This window comes from Arvicanthis niloticus, chromosome 1, assembly GCF_011762505.2.
Source record: "Arvicanthis niloticus isolate mArvNil1 chromosome 1, mArvNil1.pat.X, whole genome shotgun sequence".
Classification (NCBI taxonomy): Eukaryota; Metazoa; Chordata; class Mammalia; order Rodentia; family Muridae; genus Arvicanthis; species Arvicanthis niloticus.
Genome location: NC_047658.1, coordinates 101,619,692 through 101,637,323, shown reverse-complemented (window position 1 = coordinate 101,637,323; position 17,632 = coordinate 101,619,692). Strand labels below are relative to the sequence as shown.

At 44.0% G+C, this 17,632-nt stretch overlaps 1 protein-coding gene across 2 annotated transcripts in view; it reads right to left on the bottom strand.

Moving 5' to 3' along the window:
* Dock1 (dedicator of cytokinesis 1) overlaps positions 1–17,632 on the bottom strand; it is a 503,223-nt gene that overhangs the window by 385,301 nt on the left and 100,290 nt on the right. For both annotated transcript variants that reach the window (XM_034495028.2, XM_034495020.2), the window contains exons 17-21: positions 14,540–14,643; positions 13,640–13,823; positions 8,484–8,581; positions 3,602–3,691; positions 3,183–3,283 (exon numbers count right to left, since the gene is read on the bottom strand). In XM_034495028.2, coding sequence (XP_034350919.1) covers positions 3,183–3,283; positions 3,602–3,691; positions 8,484–8,581; positions 13,640–13,823; positions 14,540–14,643 — 577 coding nt within the window. The remainder of the gene's footprint in view (positions 1–3,182; positions 3,284–3,601; positions 3,692–8,483; positions 8,582–13,639; positions 13,824–14,539; positions 14,644–17,632) is intronic.

Below are 17,632 nucleotides of genomic sequence, written 5' to 3'. Positions count from 1 at the left end.
ACACAGCTCCTACTATTCTTCCAAGATTCACAATAGCTTATCTATTTCACCTCTATGCATATCACCACTCAACAATAACAACAACAAAAGAAAAAACCCGTAGCATACACTTGGGAATGAGAATCCTTCCAACTCATTAATCCAAGACAGGATTGAAATAATAATTATGATGTACAAAGAGAATGATTCAAACCCAGAAAATAAACCTGTATGGCCATTGCATGACTGCACAAAGATCAAAACCTCTGATGGAAGCCAAAATGGGGTATAGCAAATGGAGCCTCAGTTATGCCAATCGGAAGCACATGGCAGCCCCATGTGACCCAGTGCATGAGACAGAAGAGAGCATGAAGGTTACATGAAGAGCAGTCGTCAGAGGAACACCTCCTTCTCTTCTCAATGGGATTATTATTGGTTACCTCCATGGTGCCCCAGCCTCCATGAACTGCCAATGCAGGGAGCTATACTGAGATGCTGAAGGGAACGCCCAATGCTGGGAGCTTTCTCTCCACTCACACAGCCTTTGAAATGCAAAAGATAATAATCTGCCTTCAATCCCAGCACTAGGGAGGCATAGGCAGGTGAATCCCTGTGACTTTGAGGCCATCTTGATCTACACAGTGAGTTTCAAGACAGGGATACATAATGAGACCTGCTGAGGTCTTCAGGGACCAGGATGGATGGAGATTCTTAATAGACAGTGCTGAGGTTTCAACTGACCCACAGAACATTATGAGCACCCAGAATGGAAGGAGATACATATGCAGCGGCAGCTTCACTGGGTGCTACAAATCACAAGTCAAAGCTTACTCCTTTGGTGTTTCAACATTTGAATGCTCAGATTCATTGGTGAGAAACCAAATTTCCACAGAATCAAAATTTCACTGTTTTAGAGGCAGGAGAGATGGCACAGTGGTTAGGATCACATCCTGCTCTTCCAGAGGAACCAAGTTTGATTCCCAGCACCAATTAGGGCAGCTTACAAGAGCCTGCCACTCCAGCTCCAGAAGAACTGGTGCCCTCTTCTGGACTCCACAAGCATGTGCATGCACATGCATATACCCACACCCATTCAAACATAGGTACACATAATTTAAATTTTTTTAAAATTTATAGGGAAAGAATTTTTATTGTCTTAAGTATAATGTCAAATATGTAAGTTCCTATTTTTCATAATTTACCAACATGTCAGCTCTTATTATTACCTCTTATAGTTGATGTAGACAACAACAGATTGACAGTTTATCAGAATGTGGTACAGACATCTATTTCCAAAACACAAGTCTTTTCAGCAAACAGCACAGACAGAACAGGAGGATACTGATTCTTGGCTCTGTTTTATCTCAGCTTAAAGACAAAATGACGCTTTAACTTCTTCCATTGATTAATTTCCCGAACCTAAATATACACACACACACACTACTTTTTTTTTAAGTGGGGTCTCATATAACTCAGGCTATCTTCATACTTACATAGCCTGTAAGTTTGAATTTCTGATCCTCCTGACTCATCCCACAGAGAGTGACCCATCACACCCAAGCCCTAAGATACTGGATCTGAAACTAACAGCTCCAGTCATACTATGCAAGTACTCACTCTACTGAGCTAGACCCCAGCACTCCAACTCCTCTATTTGATTTTTCCACCAACGAGCAAGGAGAGGCCCGCACCAGGCAGTAGATACTACAGGTACAACTCAGCACTGCTATCGTTTCCTGAGTTAAAGTATGAAAGCTACTCTCAAAACAGATGATTTGCCCTGCTTGAAAGGAAAACTTTGAAATCAGCTACATGTGGAGACCCTGCTACATGCTTAGACGTCTGGCCACATCCACAATACCTGAATAGCCATGCTTAGTCACTAGGGCAAGAAGGCACCCCAATTTGTTCCTTTCCCAGAGAGTCTATAAGAAAATGTCCAATACTCAAACCTACAGGGCATCTCCACAGAGACAATGGAGAGCTTTGAGTAAACATTAACAGAAGACTAATAAAAGGCTCTACACAGCTTTCTCTGCAAACTTGAGTAGCATCTGGAGCTCCCATCCCTGCCAGGGACTCTACCTACCACCTGTCATTGCATGCAGGATGGGGCAAGGAAGGGATCTACAGCATAACACTGGGTTGTGCCACCCACTGGCTTCATAGGCTGGCATCCCTGGACCTTGAGTTCAAAGCTACCCAATCAGAGAAAACAGGCTTTTACAAAGTCTCCTAAGATGGGGCCCTGGACTCATTTCACAAACTCTAACTTCTAAGTGTGGTGTACTTAAAGAAATAGCATGACCTTTTTTTTTTTTTTTTTTTTTTTAAATTTTCAGTGCAATTACATAATACAAAATTTGAATACATGTCATTAAATCCCAGCATAAGAAAGTAAGTTGAACAGAGTAAATCAACCCCAACAACTGCTTAGTGCTTGCTGTCTAAGCATCAGAGTTTATTCTGAGCTCTAATAAATCATTAGAATTCTCAAACAAGTCCACAAATGTCTTCTTCACTTTTTATAGACAAAACAGTTGAAGGCCAGAGAGGTGAGGCAAATTGCCTAAGATCACACAATTCATAAAGGACAGAGCTGTCACTTAAGCCCATGTACCCTGCATCCAGAATTGTGTTACCAAACAGGAGGTTCCCTGTATGCTCAGAGGGCTGGAGACAAGAATCCTAGATGAACAGAAGAAAAGAAATCTAAGTAGTTTAATAGCTAATATTTGTGTTAAAAAAAAAAAAAAAAAAAAAAAAGGAAGACATACTTTAAGGAGCAAGGAGGCTAGCTGGAGAATACAAAACTACATTTTATGTACACTAAAAAAAACAATAACCTCAAAACAGAAACACATCCATTTATTCATTCATCAGTTGCTTGTTGTGGGAACTGCAGCATGACAGGAAGCAGCATGCATACATCAGCTTCATCGAACATAAGCAGAAATTCTCAAAGATAAATGGAAGGTGTGGAGGAGAATGTGGATGTATTCCAAAATGTGAGGCTAATTTATCATACATCTCTTTCAACAAGATTTTCAGGTCTGTTAAGAAGGAAACAATAATACAAAGTATGCCAGTAAAGCCAGATTTTGAGTGGAGAAATGCATGGTCATAGGCCAAAGTCACAGTGGAAAATGATTGCAAACAACAGAGAAAAAAGCAATGGTTTGAAATAACGCAAGAGAACTCACGTGTAAGCTAATGTTGCACTGAAGTGTTTCTTAATGTAAGTCTCCAAAACAGGATTAAAATGCTGAAATTTCCTATCAGCGATTAGTCCAATGATAAAGACCTATCAACATAACAAAAACATTCTCATGAGTGGGACATGGTAAATCATTCTGGAATCTTCCTGCGCTAAGAAGAAATGAGCTGGAAATAGCCCAGGCAGAGGCCATTCCCAGATTTATATCTCCCTACCCTAGTGAGGGTATTAACATAACTATAGTTTCACATTCAAAGTATATTTGCACTCCTCCGGGCTTCCTTTTTGATAGACTCTACAACGAAAGGCTTTCAAGGTGACTGGGATGGGTCTCTTCCCCCTTCAAAGGCTGCAGCATGAAAGAACACCTCACCCTCTGACAGGATGAAAGGGAGGCCCCCTTACCAGCGCATCAAACACCAAAGTATCAAACGTCTCACTCTCGGAGTTCTCCATCATGATGTTGAAGAGGGCATCCAAGGTGTCCTGCAGGAACTGCAAAGACACAAGAGGTCACTGAACCGTCCCTGCATCCTACTTCCCCCAGCCTAGCATAGCCATGGTCTCTGGCAACACTCAGCTTACCCACCTTTCCCCAGTCCAGGAATAGTTAGTGGTACACACCTGTAATCCCAGCACTGGGGAGGCTTGGGCAGGACAATTGTCTGAGCTATACACGGTGTCCCAGGCCCACCTGAGCTACAGTGTGAGACCCTGTCTCAATAAATGTATGAATTAAGTAATTAAGCTAGTAATTTCCAAGATTTTATTCAGGTAACAGGTGACTAAAGCAAAATTCCACATGACTGAATGCCAGACAAAAGGAGGTCACCCTGGGCCAACCAGAAGATGGCTAGAGCTGGGAGATACCCTATAGCACCCACCCCACTCAGAGACCCTTTTGGAGTCTCTTCCATATTTTCATAAGGACATATCAAACTCATTTTTACCAACCAAGTGTAAGAGGCCATGACTAATGAGCAGAAGTCACGGACCAACGTTTCAGCTGAGAAAGGAAAAGACCTTCTACCAGCTGAGCCATAAAGAAGAAAGTATGAGATAGTGTAAGCCTGCAGCTGAGGAACACAGCAGGGTGCTGGAAAGAATGTATGCAACACCAGTAACTGATACATTGTTACTACACTCTTCTGAACTTCCCCAAGGAAATGACCATATAGGAAAGCAAAGCAGCACTCATTTCATTACGAAAAAATTAGACTTCAAAGATATGTCACAGAAATTGCACACGCTAAAGGAGATGTAGGATGGCCTCCACTGGATTTCACTGAACTAGTGAGATACTTGGTGGTAAGGATGTCCAAGAATAAGAGGGACAGCATATGATACAATACTAGCCATAAAAAAGTAAAACTGCCTCATCATTAGTCAGTGGGGACAGGCAACTGAAACCACGTAGGTGCCCACGCCACACCCACTGTAAAGGCCATCACCAAAAAGATAGATGACAGTTCAGTGTGGGAGCCGGTGCAGAAAAATAGAAGCTTTGTGCACTCACCGCTGGGAGAAATACAAACCAGTCCAGAGGCTCCGGAGAGCAACTTGACAATTCCTCAAAAACTTAAATCTCCACTAACCCTCTAACTCAATGATAGTATTGCTAGACACACATCCCAGAGAAAAACATGATGCTCACACAAAGCCTGCCCAGAAGATGTAAAAAACAGCACTGTTTATCATTGAAAAGAAAATAGTAAATGAAACAAATGTTCATCCACGGAAGGAGGAGTGGGCAAAGTTCTGTCTAACCCTATCTATGCCTCCACAGGACCATCACTCAGCCACGTGGAGACAGGACATTCCTAAGAAAGCTCCAGCATGGGTACTCTGTCCACTAACCACTCAGAAGCCACAATGCACATCTCCATTATAGCAGATGTCCAAAAGAGGCAAATACAGGACAAGAAACTAGACTGTGGGTGCCAGAGACTCTGGGACGTGACTGCTGATAGGTTTGAACTTCTTCTGTGGGTAGAGAACCTGATCTTAGATCATACTGGAGATAGCACAACTCTATAAATATATTAAAGCTATTAAACTGAACAGAGTAAAAGAGGAAATATTACAGTATGTAAGTTACATCTCAAAAATGGGGGGGGGGCGGGGGGGAGGGGGAAACCCTGTTTTTAAAAAGTAAGTGGATGAAGTGGCCACAGGCAGAATATCAAAGAGGTAGCTGCATCAGATGTTGGGTCCAGATTTTGAGATGTTCAGCCTACACAGAGCACCCATAGGCCCTGGTAGAAAATACAAGGGATCTCACATGCCTTTTGAAGATCGAGGACTCGAGCCACAGGAACCTCTTCCCAAACTAGTGCCAGCTCCAACTACCCACCTGTGCTTCATGCTTTAAAACCGGAAGAACTGGCAGGAGAGCTGGGGCTCAGAGAGACAGGAATCCACACTGTGCTACCCAACCTCTTCTACACAGAGAAAATGGGACAACTAGCAAGAGATAAACTACGGTTTCCATCAAGAACTCGAGTCTGGACATGACAAGATTTTTATCAACAACTCTGATGCATTGGGTCTGTATAACCCTGTTATATACTCCATAGTTTTCAGATTGCAAAGCTTTGCAAAGGTCAAAACTTCATGCCATTAGCTAACAGCCTAGTGTCCCTGACAGCAGGCTCTCTGGGTAGCAAGCTCATCACAGTTCATGTAAACTCCTTGCCATAGACCTACCCATGGCATTAAAACAAATGACAAGGTCAGCAGCCCAGAGTCAGAACTGGAGAGAGCAGAGCCTCCCTCTCTCGGTAGTCAGAGACACGCATCTGGAAGAAGTCCCCACACACAGCCAAAGGCCTGCTGCTCAGACACACACCCCCCTTACCCTCTGAGCTACCGAGTGAGGCATCACGCAATCATCATCATTCTCCATTTTCATGTGAATCCATCTCTCCCACTACCTGCACAAATTCCTTTCTCAATCCATCAGGCACTGCTGACCTTCCTCTACCAGCTATGAAGACACACAGAGGAGTCATGGAATAAATGGAATATACTCTACCATCTATCAATGTCTCTAAATAATGAAGAAAAGGCCTATAAAACCACACAGCTTGAGTCCTGCTGACCATCAAGACTGTATGGCTTAGACAACTCAGTTCATCTCTTCAGGAACAAGCATGGCTGGAATGTGATAGAAAAGGAGAAGGAACAGGTCAAGCACACCAGGTAAGGCTAGGTTAGTTCGACCCAGCCAGGAGAACTGGTGATCACCAGAAGGAAGGAGAGATAGGAAAAGTACTTCCTTCCATGGGTGAACATTCAGATATAATAGTACATTAGCTATGGGGAATAAAGAGGGAACAAGATGATTCTAGATTTTTTTTCTCAAGTCAATAGAAGCACCATGAATGCATGACTCTGGGACTTCAAAACAAAAGACATTATTTCATTAAATGCGCCTCTTTTAAAGTAGGTTCATGTATCCGCCCAATTTCCATCTGAACTGGGGATTTAGAACCCAAGGAAGTCTAAAAAGCAATTAATGTTGTCCAAACCATTGGTACAAGAGCAGGGCTGAAGAGATGATTAAAATTTTAAGATTAGCGAGAGCATGTTTGAGCGGTTACACAACGGATGCAGGAAAGTAGTGCAACCAAATTAATTCACGCCGAAGCTAAGCACATTGCTGGTTAATTAAGGCCATTTTAAGTAATTAATTTTCCAGAGATAAGGCAGTCCCCTACTGCATGCTCCTCTCACAGAGGGTGAAGAACTGAAGAGGCAACGCACCGACTAAGCAATAGAGAAATCATCTATAAAACATCATAGGCCACTGGCCAGCTTAGCATCCCCTGGCCCAGAGGGATCACCCTGACAATGATGGCATTTCCATTTGAGCAAGGGAATGGCATTCAAGCACCTTATATGGAACATGGGAGAAGAAACCAAGGTAGGGGAAGGGGTGGAGGAGGCAGTATGCTAGAAGCACAAACCATTAGAGAACACAAGGGACAGAACCTGATGCTTACAAAGTTCAGATCACTGCTCTGACTGAAAGCTCCAAGGTCAGGACACTGAGTGGAGAGGGTCTGAACAAGGAACCATACCTACACAGTACAGAGAGTGCCTGTGGGGTGCTCAGTTACAAATCATACAACTATATCATACCCCCTCACCAAGGCTCAGGGACCGTCGGGAAGGAGGGGCTAAAAAGACGTTAAGAGCCATTGATCAAAAAGGTTCAGAGTGAACGTGTCTTCCAGATGGGAGAGCTAGCTGCTCTCACGAATACACAGCAGCTGTGGTTGTCTGCACAAGACCTGTACAAAATCAAACCAAATGAGCCCCTCCCACTCAGTGAGGCACTAGGCACTAGGCACTAGGCACTAGGCACTAGGGACAGTTAATTGCTCCTCAGGGAGAGTCTGTTATCTTGAAGCTCCTGATGCTCTGGTGAATGGGAATTTATGGGATTCACAAGTTGGAATCTATGGGTTCTTAAATTTTTTTTTTTTCAAAAAGATAAGAAGTTGGAGAGAAGAGTAAGAGGTGTGAGGGTGAACCTGAGAGGAGCTGAGGAGAGGAGGGAAAAAGGAAGAGGGGTGAATATAATCAAAATGTATTGTATGAAATTCTCAAATAATGAAAATATCAAAAACAAACACTTGCAAAAGCAAACAACACTAATTAGTACCTAATGTTTCTCCAGAGTCGAAATGCAAAGCTAGGACATGAGCTCACTCACACAGGTAGGAAATGACCAGAGTCGAAATGCGAAGCTAGGACATGAGCTCACTCACACAGGTAGGAAATGACCAGAGTCGAAATGCGAAGCTAGGACATGAGCTCACTCACACAGGTAGGAAATGACCAGGTCCGACCCTTGGTCTAGCACACCCAGACTTGGCTATCCTGGTCTCTTCTGAGTCACATGAAGAATCATGAGTCAGTAGCAAGGATAGTGACAATGACTATGATATGAATAAAACAACCAAGTACAAACAGGACACCCCATGGGTTAAAAACAGATCACTATGTCCCAGGAAACCCTAAGAACCTAGAAAAGAAGGCAGTGACTGACATGGCTGAGAGAGGCCATTAAGCATTGTCAACACAGCACTGAGGACTCATCAAAAGAGAAAACAGCACCGAGGAGCAGATGGGTTCAAAGTTCACACTTCCAAAATAAGCCACTTAGCCCTTCTTAAAGAGAGTCCAGCAGCACTGCGCTCATATGGACTTAAGCCATTGTCAAGCGATTATAACCAGAGTCTTGCCCTCCCCGACAGCCTCCCTCCACAGCCCATGTTACCTTCACCACCTCACCACCGTCCACCTTCATCAATTGCCTCAAGTTCTGCTGCAGAAGGTTGGTGTTGGATCTCCACTTCAACAGCCCCAGGAGGTCCACTGCAAACAGAACGGCAGAATCAGCTCCCCCTTAACAGCAAGGACTTTGTCTCAAATTCATGCAGTATGTGAGGTTCTCTGCGAACGCTTCTCAGAAGAAAACTCAACCTGATTTCAAAAGGTTCACTTGCTAAATTCTTCATTACTGAGTGCTAACATTCGTAACAGCAGTATCATTGAATTCACTATGTCCAGCCACATTTACCATGAAATGATTTCCATGTAGGAGCTTTCAACATGCATTTGGGAACCGTATGGGGTAGGGGGTGATTCCCACCTAATAGAGGCAGCTGCTAACCCCTGGGACACTTGGAACACTTACTAGATGCTAACCCCTGGAACACTTACTAGATGCTAACCCTTGGAACACTTACTAGATGCTAACCCCTGGAACACTTACTAGATGCTAACCCCTGGAACACTTACTAGATGCTAAACCCCGGAACACTTACTAGATGCTAACCCCTGGAACAATTACTTGATACTAAACCCTGGAACAATTACTAGGTACTGCCCGTACAGAAAGAGCTGCCAAGCCCTTATGCCTCAAGTGGCTGGCTCTTCCTGCTCAAGAACAAATGTCTATTTTTTAATAATATATAAAAAAAAAAAAATTAAGTCCTGAAACTACAAACTGGATAATCTGTGGAACCACAAAGACTGTGAAGAATTCAGAATCCTCTGAGCAGTTGCCTGCTGCTCTCTGCATTGTTTGTAAGTCTTAGCAGGAAAGTCCAGGATTGAATATACTAGCTTTCAAAGATCCAAGGGAAAGGGGACACATCTGGTGTGTGTGTGTGTGTGTGTGTGTGTGTGTGTGTGTGTGTGTGTGTGTAAGTGTATGTGTAGAGGTCCAACCTCAAGTATTTATTCACCTACTACCAGGTTCCCCCACTGAATCTGGAGCTTGATTAAATTCAATGGGCTGGACACTGAGCTCCAGGAACGCACCTGTCTGTACCCACCCACTCCCAAGTGCTAGGGTTACAGACACATGACACTGCTACTCGTTTTTATGTGGGTGCTAAGGACCCACACTCATATCCTCATTCTTACAGAGCAGACAATCTACAGAGATATCTGCCCAGGCCTGGGGGGGGGGGGGTTGGATGATTTTCCTTTTCTTTTCTTTCTTTCTTTCTTTCTTTCTTTCTTTCTTTCTTTCTTTCTTTCTTTCTTTTTTTTTTTTTTTATTTTAAAGCTTGAAGGATTTTGCTTAAGACATTAAGATGTTCTTTAGGGTAGAAAGAAAGAATCCCAGCCCTGTCTAGGAAAGGCCACATGCCCATACTTTCTCCCTTGCAATTATATCTCTATGCCATTAGTTGCAAAAAAAAAAAAAAAAAAAAAAAAAAAAAAAAGCAACTGGCAAACTGCATCTAATCCACTGCTTATAGGTAGTGGGAACATCGGCTACTGAAGAGACTACAAGCACCAAAATAAACAAATAAACAAATAAATAAAGCCAAGGCTCCCGTTAACACTGCAAGCAAGCACATAATTTTGGATCTAGGTAAGAATTCAGTAAACAGACTTGCATTCTAATTTCAGAATCAGACCACACAAAAGCCACCTACATCCCATGAAAATTTTCACGTTTCCCATCACCTCAGGCATCACTGATGACTAGAAGAGTAAACCAGAGGGGGATGGCACTCAGCACCCACATACAGTGTGGATTATGTAAAGCCAGCTGAGTCACACAGTAACTACAGAACACTGGGCAGGGAGTTTCCCTTGTCTCCTTGTCTGAACAGCGGGTACAGTGCTACATAATTTGCAGGGCAGCTAAAAGAATCCAACGATATAACAAACACGAGGGCAAGCTTATCACAACAGCAAACATAAAATGCAACCAACAGCCGTCTTTCAAATATGAAAGGAGCTAGAAATATTGGGCAGAGGTTGACGTGTCGTGATCCTAACTGAAAATAAAGTGACAAGAAAGGGTCCATCTTGACCTGACACTTCTGGTCCAAGGGTTGTGAGTATATCCATCTCACAAGTGATCAATGTCTCTTTAATGGAGACCAATGCATCATCTAAGCCCCATTCGTTCCAAGTTGGTGTTATGTATCCTGTGACTGGGCTGAGCCTGGTCTCTATACTGCAATTTTCAATTTTTAGTTATTTACTTATTCTTGGGAGGGTGTTATTTTGCTGTTATTCGTTTCAAGTTTTTCTTTTCCCTTTTTTGGTGAAGGTTGTTTGTTGTTTTGAGTCAGGGCTTATTAGATGGGTCAGACTAGCCTGGAGCTCACTGCAGAACCCAGATTGTATTTGAACTTGCAAATTCTCCTGCCTCCGCAACCACACCCAATCCCACCCCACAAAAACTGGGATTATAATGTTTGTACTGCCCATCTGGGCTCTGTACTGCAAATATGAGAAAAAAGTTCAAATGAGAAAATTAATAAATCACCTCATTGGGGGGTGCTTAAGGAAACAGCTTGTCCCTCCCCCACAAAGCTACCCAGTCAGGAAAGGCCTCCATTCCCAGGGACTCAACACAGCTGGATTCATAATTATTCTTTGTTTCGTGACTCCCTTCCCTCTCATTATACAGTAAGCTAATTGAGACGAGGGATCACATCTTACAGTTCTTTTCCTATCCCCTATGGCAGCCCACACAGCGCTGAGGACAGAGATCTTTAATACAAACCTTGATGAATAATTCAGCCCCTGCTTTTTTCTCTAAGTAATGGAACTTTGCGAGAACAAATTATGGTTTCAGGAAAATGATTCCCTCAGAGGAGAATTTGGGACTCCACACTCAGGCGCCAACTAGGGCACCCCCATCTTATATACTCCTGGCATGGCACAATCCCAAAAAGGGGTATCAATGCTGGCATGAAATGAAAGCCAGATTCCTCCTCCTGTTCAGTGAGCAGCATCACTTTGGAATTTCCTTGTTGCTTGGCAACAGCTGCTGCAGAGACCGGGGCTCTCTCCCTGGGTACCAGGGAGGGAATCACCCTGCAGATGGTGAGATTCAAAGAGCTGTAAGGTGAAAAAGGAATCCACACACCACCCTGAGAGGTTCCCCCACCCCCCCCCCAACTCTCTCATGTGTAGTTTTAAAAAGATACTGTGGATGAGACTTGTTTTGGAAGGAAAATATGATCAAATTTCAGACAACTAGCAATGCATCTGGAACACTGACCCACATATAAGACAGTGGCTTCCTCCAAAGTGAGAAGTGATACAGAGCAGGCAGACCGCAGCACCTGCTGGGACACTAAAGCATCACACATGGGGCCAATGACCCAGTCAGGAACACCACCCTTAGCCTGCATTGAATGAGGCACAAACATTAGTTCATGTACCCCAGTTTGGGTACATGCTGAGAATCTCATTCCTAGTGCTGGGACATTCTTTGCACATCCTCGTTGCTAGCTGGAGCCCACACAGCTGACTCATGTCCCTGAGAACCAAGCTCCTGCACAATCCTCCCTTCCCCCACCACTTGCACAAATCCAGTCCCTCTGGGAAGTGCTGGGGGGTGGGGGGGAGTCATTTGCTGGTGGGGATTACCACAGGCAGCAAGTAAGGACCCTTCAGGAATGATTCAGACAAACCCAGGATGACTTGGCAACCAGGAAGTGTACAAATGATCCCAAAGTATCAGTGTTCACACAGACCCAAACAACCCAGAAGTGACAGTCTCTCACTAATATTTTACTCAGGAGACCAATGGTGGGAAAGCCTCACTGGTAAAGCTGAGAATGAGAGAAGGAAGCAGCAGGTGGAAGAGGTCTGAAAGACATCTGACCCAGGGCTGGCACGCCTAAGGCCTCAGGACAGCAACATTTCTCCCTTCCTGAGTCTCATCTTCCAAAGGACGGGTTTCTTCCATGCTAGGTTAATCCAGTACAAGCCCAAAAGATGCCTACTCCTCAGCAAATCTCAAACTCCAGCCATGACTGACAGGCAACACAGAGATGTGATTCCTGATAATGACGGACATTAATAATCACAACTCATATCAGGCAGTTAAGAGGGAAAAAAAATTGGATTTTCAAGCTCCGTTTCAAGAAAGCATAAAGTCTCTGCACAGCTGTGATACGGCCACATTAGAAGGATGCGGTTTTTAAATGAAGGATTTGTGCAGAGAGCCTCTGCCTCCTCCAGACAGAGTCACGGCAATGGTACTGGTGTGCTCTGAATAAGAAGTATCTCCACCGGACTGCCATGACTCTGAGGCAGCTGTAAGCAGTGGGAAATGAACTCAGCCAACCCAGGGACATGAGGCGTCAGCTGATGAGTGAGTGACCTGCCACATTAGACTGAGCTTCGTGCACTAGAGCCAGCAGGGAGGTCCTTATCTCACGCTGCAAGCAGGGGGCCTAAAAATGTCAGGCCAACCAACTTCTCCAAAGAAAGATAACTGAGAATTATCTCAAGGAGAATTAAGACAGAGAAAGACACATAGAAAGGAGTATTTCACATATGACAGTGCATATTCTAGCCAGAAAGCTCCGGAAGCAGGCATTATTCACCTGTGTATCGGCACAAATAGCTGGGTTAAAAGCATCTTTATTCAAGGTCACTTCCAGGGTTAAGTTAGAACAAGGTTCAACTCCATTTCTCTGATCTGATTTCAAATCTTGTATACTTTCCTTGATGCCTTGTTTCCTTCTTTTGGCTAGAAAGCATCTTAAAGAGGAAGCCCAGAGCTGACAAGATGGTTGAGTGGTTATGGTGCTTGCTAACAAGCCTGAGGAACTGCGTTCAATCCCCGCTATTCACACAGAGAAAGGAAAGAAGCCAATGTGTCCTCTGACTGCCCCCACATACACCGCAAATAAACACATGTTTAAAAATAAAAATAAGTCCTTTCATTGTTTAATCTCCCTGCTAAGTTAGCTCTCAGACCAAAATAGAAGTGTGAATTTTAAACTCTGACGGATGCCACTTCCTCTTCCGAAGCACATTGACATCAATGTGGGTCCTTATCAAAGGACAGAGTGAATGACGTCCATGCACCCACAGGAAACTCCCCCACTCAACCCGCAGCCAAACGGGATGTGTTTGAGAGGGAGGAATTCTAGAACTCACCGTTCTGGGTCAGTTTCGTGGAGCACACCAGTGTGGAGATCTGGAAAGAGTCTTTGCTGATGGTACAACTCCCAAGACTCTGCATCCCCTTTCCTGTGGCTGAGTGGCCCTTTTCTTCCAACTCCCCCTTGGTACTAGGGAGGCTCAAGTATGTGGCTGCATCTTCCAGCTTTTTGGCTTCAGCCTGTGGGTTTGATAGTATATTGTGTCAAACAGCATTCACTGAGGCCACACTCCAGGTCTTGCATGCTTTATTATCGTGACTTCTTTCAACCCCCACACTCCCTTCGATGCTGTGTTCTACAATGTACTTTAACGATCATCCCTCATCCTGTGGATTAATTCCCATCCTCAGCCTTCATATATAGCACCGCATATGTTATTACCTGTCATCTTCTCTCGTTATGAACAGCAAAAGGGCTGGTCACCATAACTGCTCATTTACATAATTAAATGTAGCTCAATGCTACAGAGCAGCTCTGTCCTCCGGTGAGAAATGTCAACTGTGATGTTCATCTTGACTGAAGTGAGAAATTCTGAGAGTTTTGTAAAGCACACCTCTAAGTGTGTCCATGGCAGAGAATTAACTATGAGGAAAACATTACCTCCTGAAACCTGGTACATCCAAAGACTGGGGACCCTGATGGGGTTAGACAAAGTCTCCTCCCACAGTATTATTCTCTGCTGTGGCCACCTGGATATGAGCTGCTCATCATACCCTCCCCACCAGGAAGGACTGAAAGCACTGACACTGGTATCCGGCCACACCTTGTTTCCCTTCATTGTTTTACTCAGGTATTTAGTCACAGCCATGACAGCTAACAGTGCAGCTCAGGTGAGGGCTTCACAAAGACCTGATCAGATCAGGGTTCCCAGGGTCCCCAGGGATGATGTGCGCACCTTGTAGACAATAAGGTCATGCTCCCCGTCTCTCAGGGTGGTCCCGTCGTATCTCATCAGCTTCACAAAGGCCAATGCAAAAATCTTCTCAGACTTATCCTTGGCTGCAAAGAAAACCAATCATCACCCTCAAGTACAGTCAGGACAAAGTGACATTAGCACATGCTACAAAGACACCTTTGTAAAAAAAACAACAGCCAACCTTCACAGGTAAAGCCAATGGAGGATGGAGAAAAACAGACCACACAGTCACCAATAGGAAGATTCACATCAGAAGGATCAACCAACTGTACTCAAACAAGTCTAAGTCTCAGGGAAGAAGAGACTGTGGAACATGAGAACTGATTCCAGAATAAAGCCAAGAAGGTTTTGCAGAAGAATGTGAAGGAAAGTTCATGATGCTACAATACCAGAGTAAGTAGGTAGGACCAAAGTGAACACAGCGTGGTGTGAACAGGAACAGAGAGACTAGGATGTGAACAAGAATAAACCTAAGACATGGGAAAGGGCCAGTGTTCAGAGGAAAACTGCTTCGCAATACAGAAACCATGGGGTTCTCATGCACACCGCCTACCTCTGGGGGCCAGAAGACACCCCCCAATGAGAAGTTCTAGGGCCTTTAGCAAGAAAGTGCAACAGCCAGGCCTGCATGTTGGCCTTGTGCTCTCCCTTCTTTCAAGCTTCTGCACAGCATCTAAAATAATCAGCTGCCCGCTCACATATGTTATCAGCATCTGATGGGTTTTCTTCATGGCCCTTAACACTGACAGATATGTGGGGATGGGGAAATTTGTTATGTTACTGCTATTGTCTGTCTACTGAGCTCTGGAATTTAAGGGTTTTTGAGTATGTATGTGTATCTGTATATGGGTGTACATGTGTAGGTGTGTATGGAATATATGTATATACATGCATATATATGTATGTTTCTATGTGTGTATATGTGTACATACATATATATATGTAGATCTATGTGTGTATCTGTATGTCCATGTATGTATATATATGTGTACATGTTTGCATATGTATATGCATGTATATACGAGTATGTGTGTGCATATGTGTATACATGTATAAATGTGCATACATTTTGGGTGCATTGTGTATATATACATATCTGTATCTGTAGATGTGTATATGAATGTATACATGTATATATATATGTGTGTGTATGTGAATATGTATCTATGTATGTATAAATATGTGTGTATATATGTGCATGAGTATATACATGTGAATGTATATACGTCTGTATGTATGCCAGTTTCCAGCACATGAAATAAAGCCTGACAAACAGATACTTGCACTAGTTAGGGAAAGGACCAACAAATACTAGCTCTTTTACATCACAAAGGAAGCAAAACCTGGAGGCTTGCACAGGAGTAAAGGATCAGAGGCCTTGTGGGAGGGTGGTCAGAACAGGTGGACCTGAGAAGGTAGATGGACCACGTGCCAGGAAGAAAGGGTGCAACACCAATGTTCAGTAACAATGAGGACCCAGCTGGGGACAGAAGGCCAATGTGGCTGGCAAGTGATGAGTGAGAGCCACTGACCAGCAGGGACAGGTAAAGTAAGATCACAAACAAGAGTCAAGACTGAAGAGATGATTTCCACAAGCTGCCACCTAAGCATGGCACACAGACACTGTGGTGCGGAACTAGACAACATGTCAAGAGTGTGTATTCAAAGTCTGTCAGAAAGGGAAGGACAGAGGTGAAACATGGAAGAAGCACACATCCATCTTCCAGATGAGGGGCTTAAGACTTTCACCTCATGACCTCAATGCCCAAGAAGCCATATCTTATGCATTTTGGTAGTTGCATGCCTTATATAGGGGCTCTGTAAATGCTGGCTAATTAGTTAAAGGATAGTCAATCAATCAAAAAAATAGAAATGTAGAAACAGAACAGATGTGCCTTATTAATCTAAAACACAGCTTTATGAAGAACAGCAGAACATGTGACGGACGTCAGTATCAAGTGGCAAGGACCTGCTTCTGCTAAGCTTGAGCCCCCAGGGGAGCAGCTATCTCTAGATGTGTATGCAATGGCAATTATCAGTCCACAGCTTCTACTGAGCCTGCCACTGAGTGGCACTATAAAGCGACTCATTACCACTGCATCTTCAACACTCAAGGAAGGGACACTGTCCAGCATACACTTGCTAAGAGCCACTGCAAAAGTAAATGGATTATTCCAGCACAAAATCACAGAGTCCTGTAAACTAGATGGCAGGAAACCACACTTTCTAGAAAAGCAGCTAGAGCTTCCCCACCCAGACAAGCCTGCTCCAATCCAGAAAGACTCAGCTTTGGGCTAGACCATGAAGACAAATGTGTAACACATGAACTGATGGGCCTACATGCCGACAAGTTGCCAGTAGGGCATGTCCTTGCATGTCAACACCAAGCTACTCCAACATAGATCATGACAGGGGACATCCCATCGAGTCTTCTTCTCCAGGCTCTGCTCTGAGGTAGAAAGCAGCTTGTGTGTGGCTGGTGAAGAACAAAGGTAGATGGTGTATACTGAATCCTTTCTCAGACCTAGGGTATGTGTACTCATGCCAAGCTGTAGCAGCCCCTATGGCTGCCTTCAGAAGCTGGCAAACAGGATCTCGTGAGCATCACTTTTACAATGCTCAACATGTCTCCAGAACCACATAAGCTGTGGCCTTGGAGACTTCATTAATTATGCAAATGTGTCTTGGCATGTCAGGTGATAGCATCTTGTCTGTAATGAGTACTTAAAACTGATGAGAAAAACAAGGATTTGGAAAATTAGAATGCTAGAGATCTCCCTCTGCTCCAGTGTAATTCATTAATTAAGGGGAATGAATTTGTTAAGAAAGTGGCTCCAGAGTGATTCGGACACAGTCCTCTATGGAGTCTAGATTTCTTACCAACTATGCTTCCTCCACAGAACCTGGAGGCCCCACAGCATCTTACCAGCCTTGGGATGATGTGTGTCCAGGAAGCCAAGCCTGCTCTACAGGTGGTCTGAACTCTCAGCAGAGCTCTGGCCTAACATCTTGACCTCACCTTGGTTGTGGCACCTGTGGAGGTCACACCTGTGCCCAGAGAAGCCCTTTCAC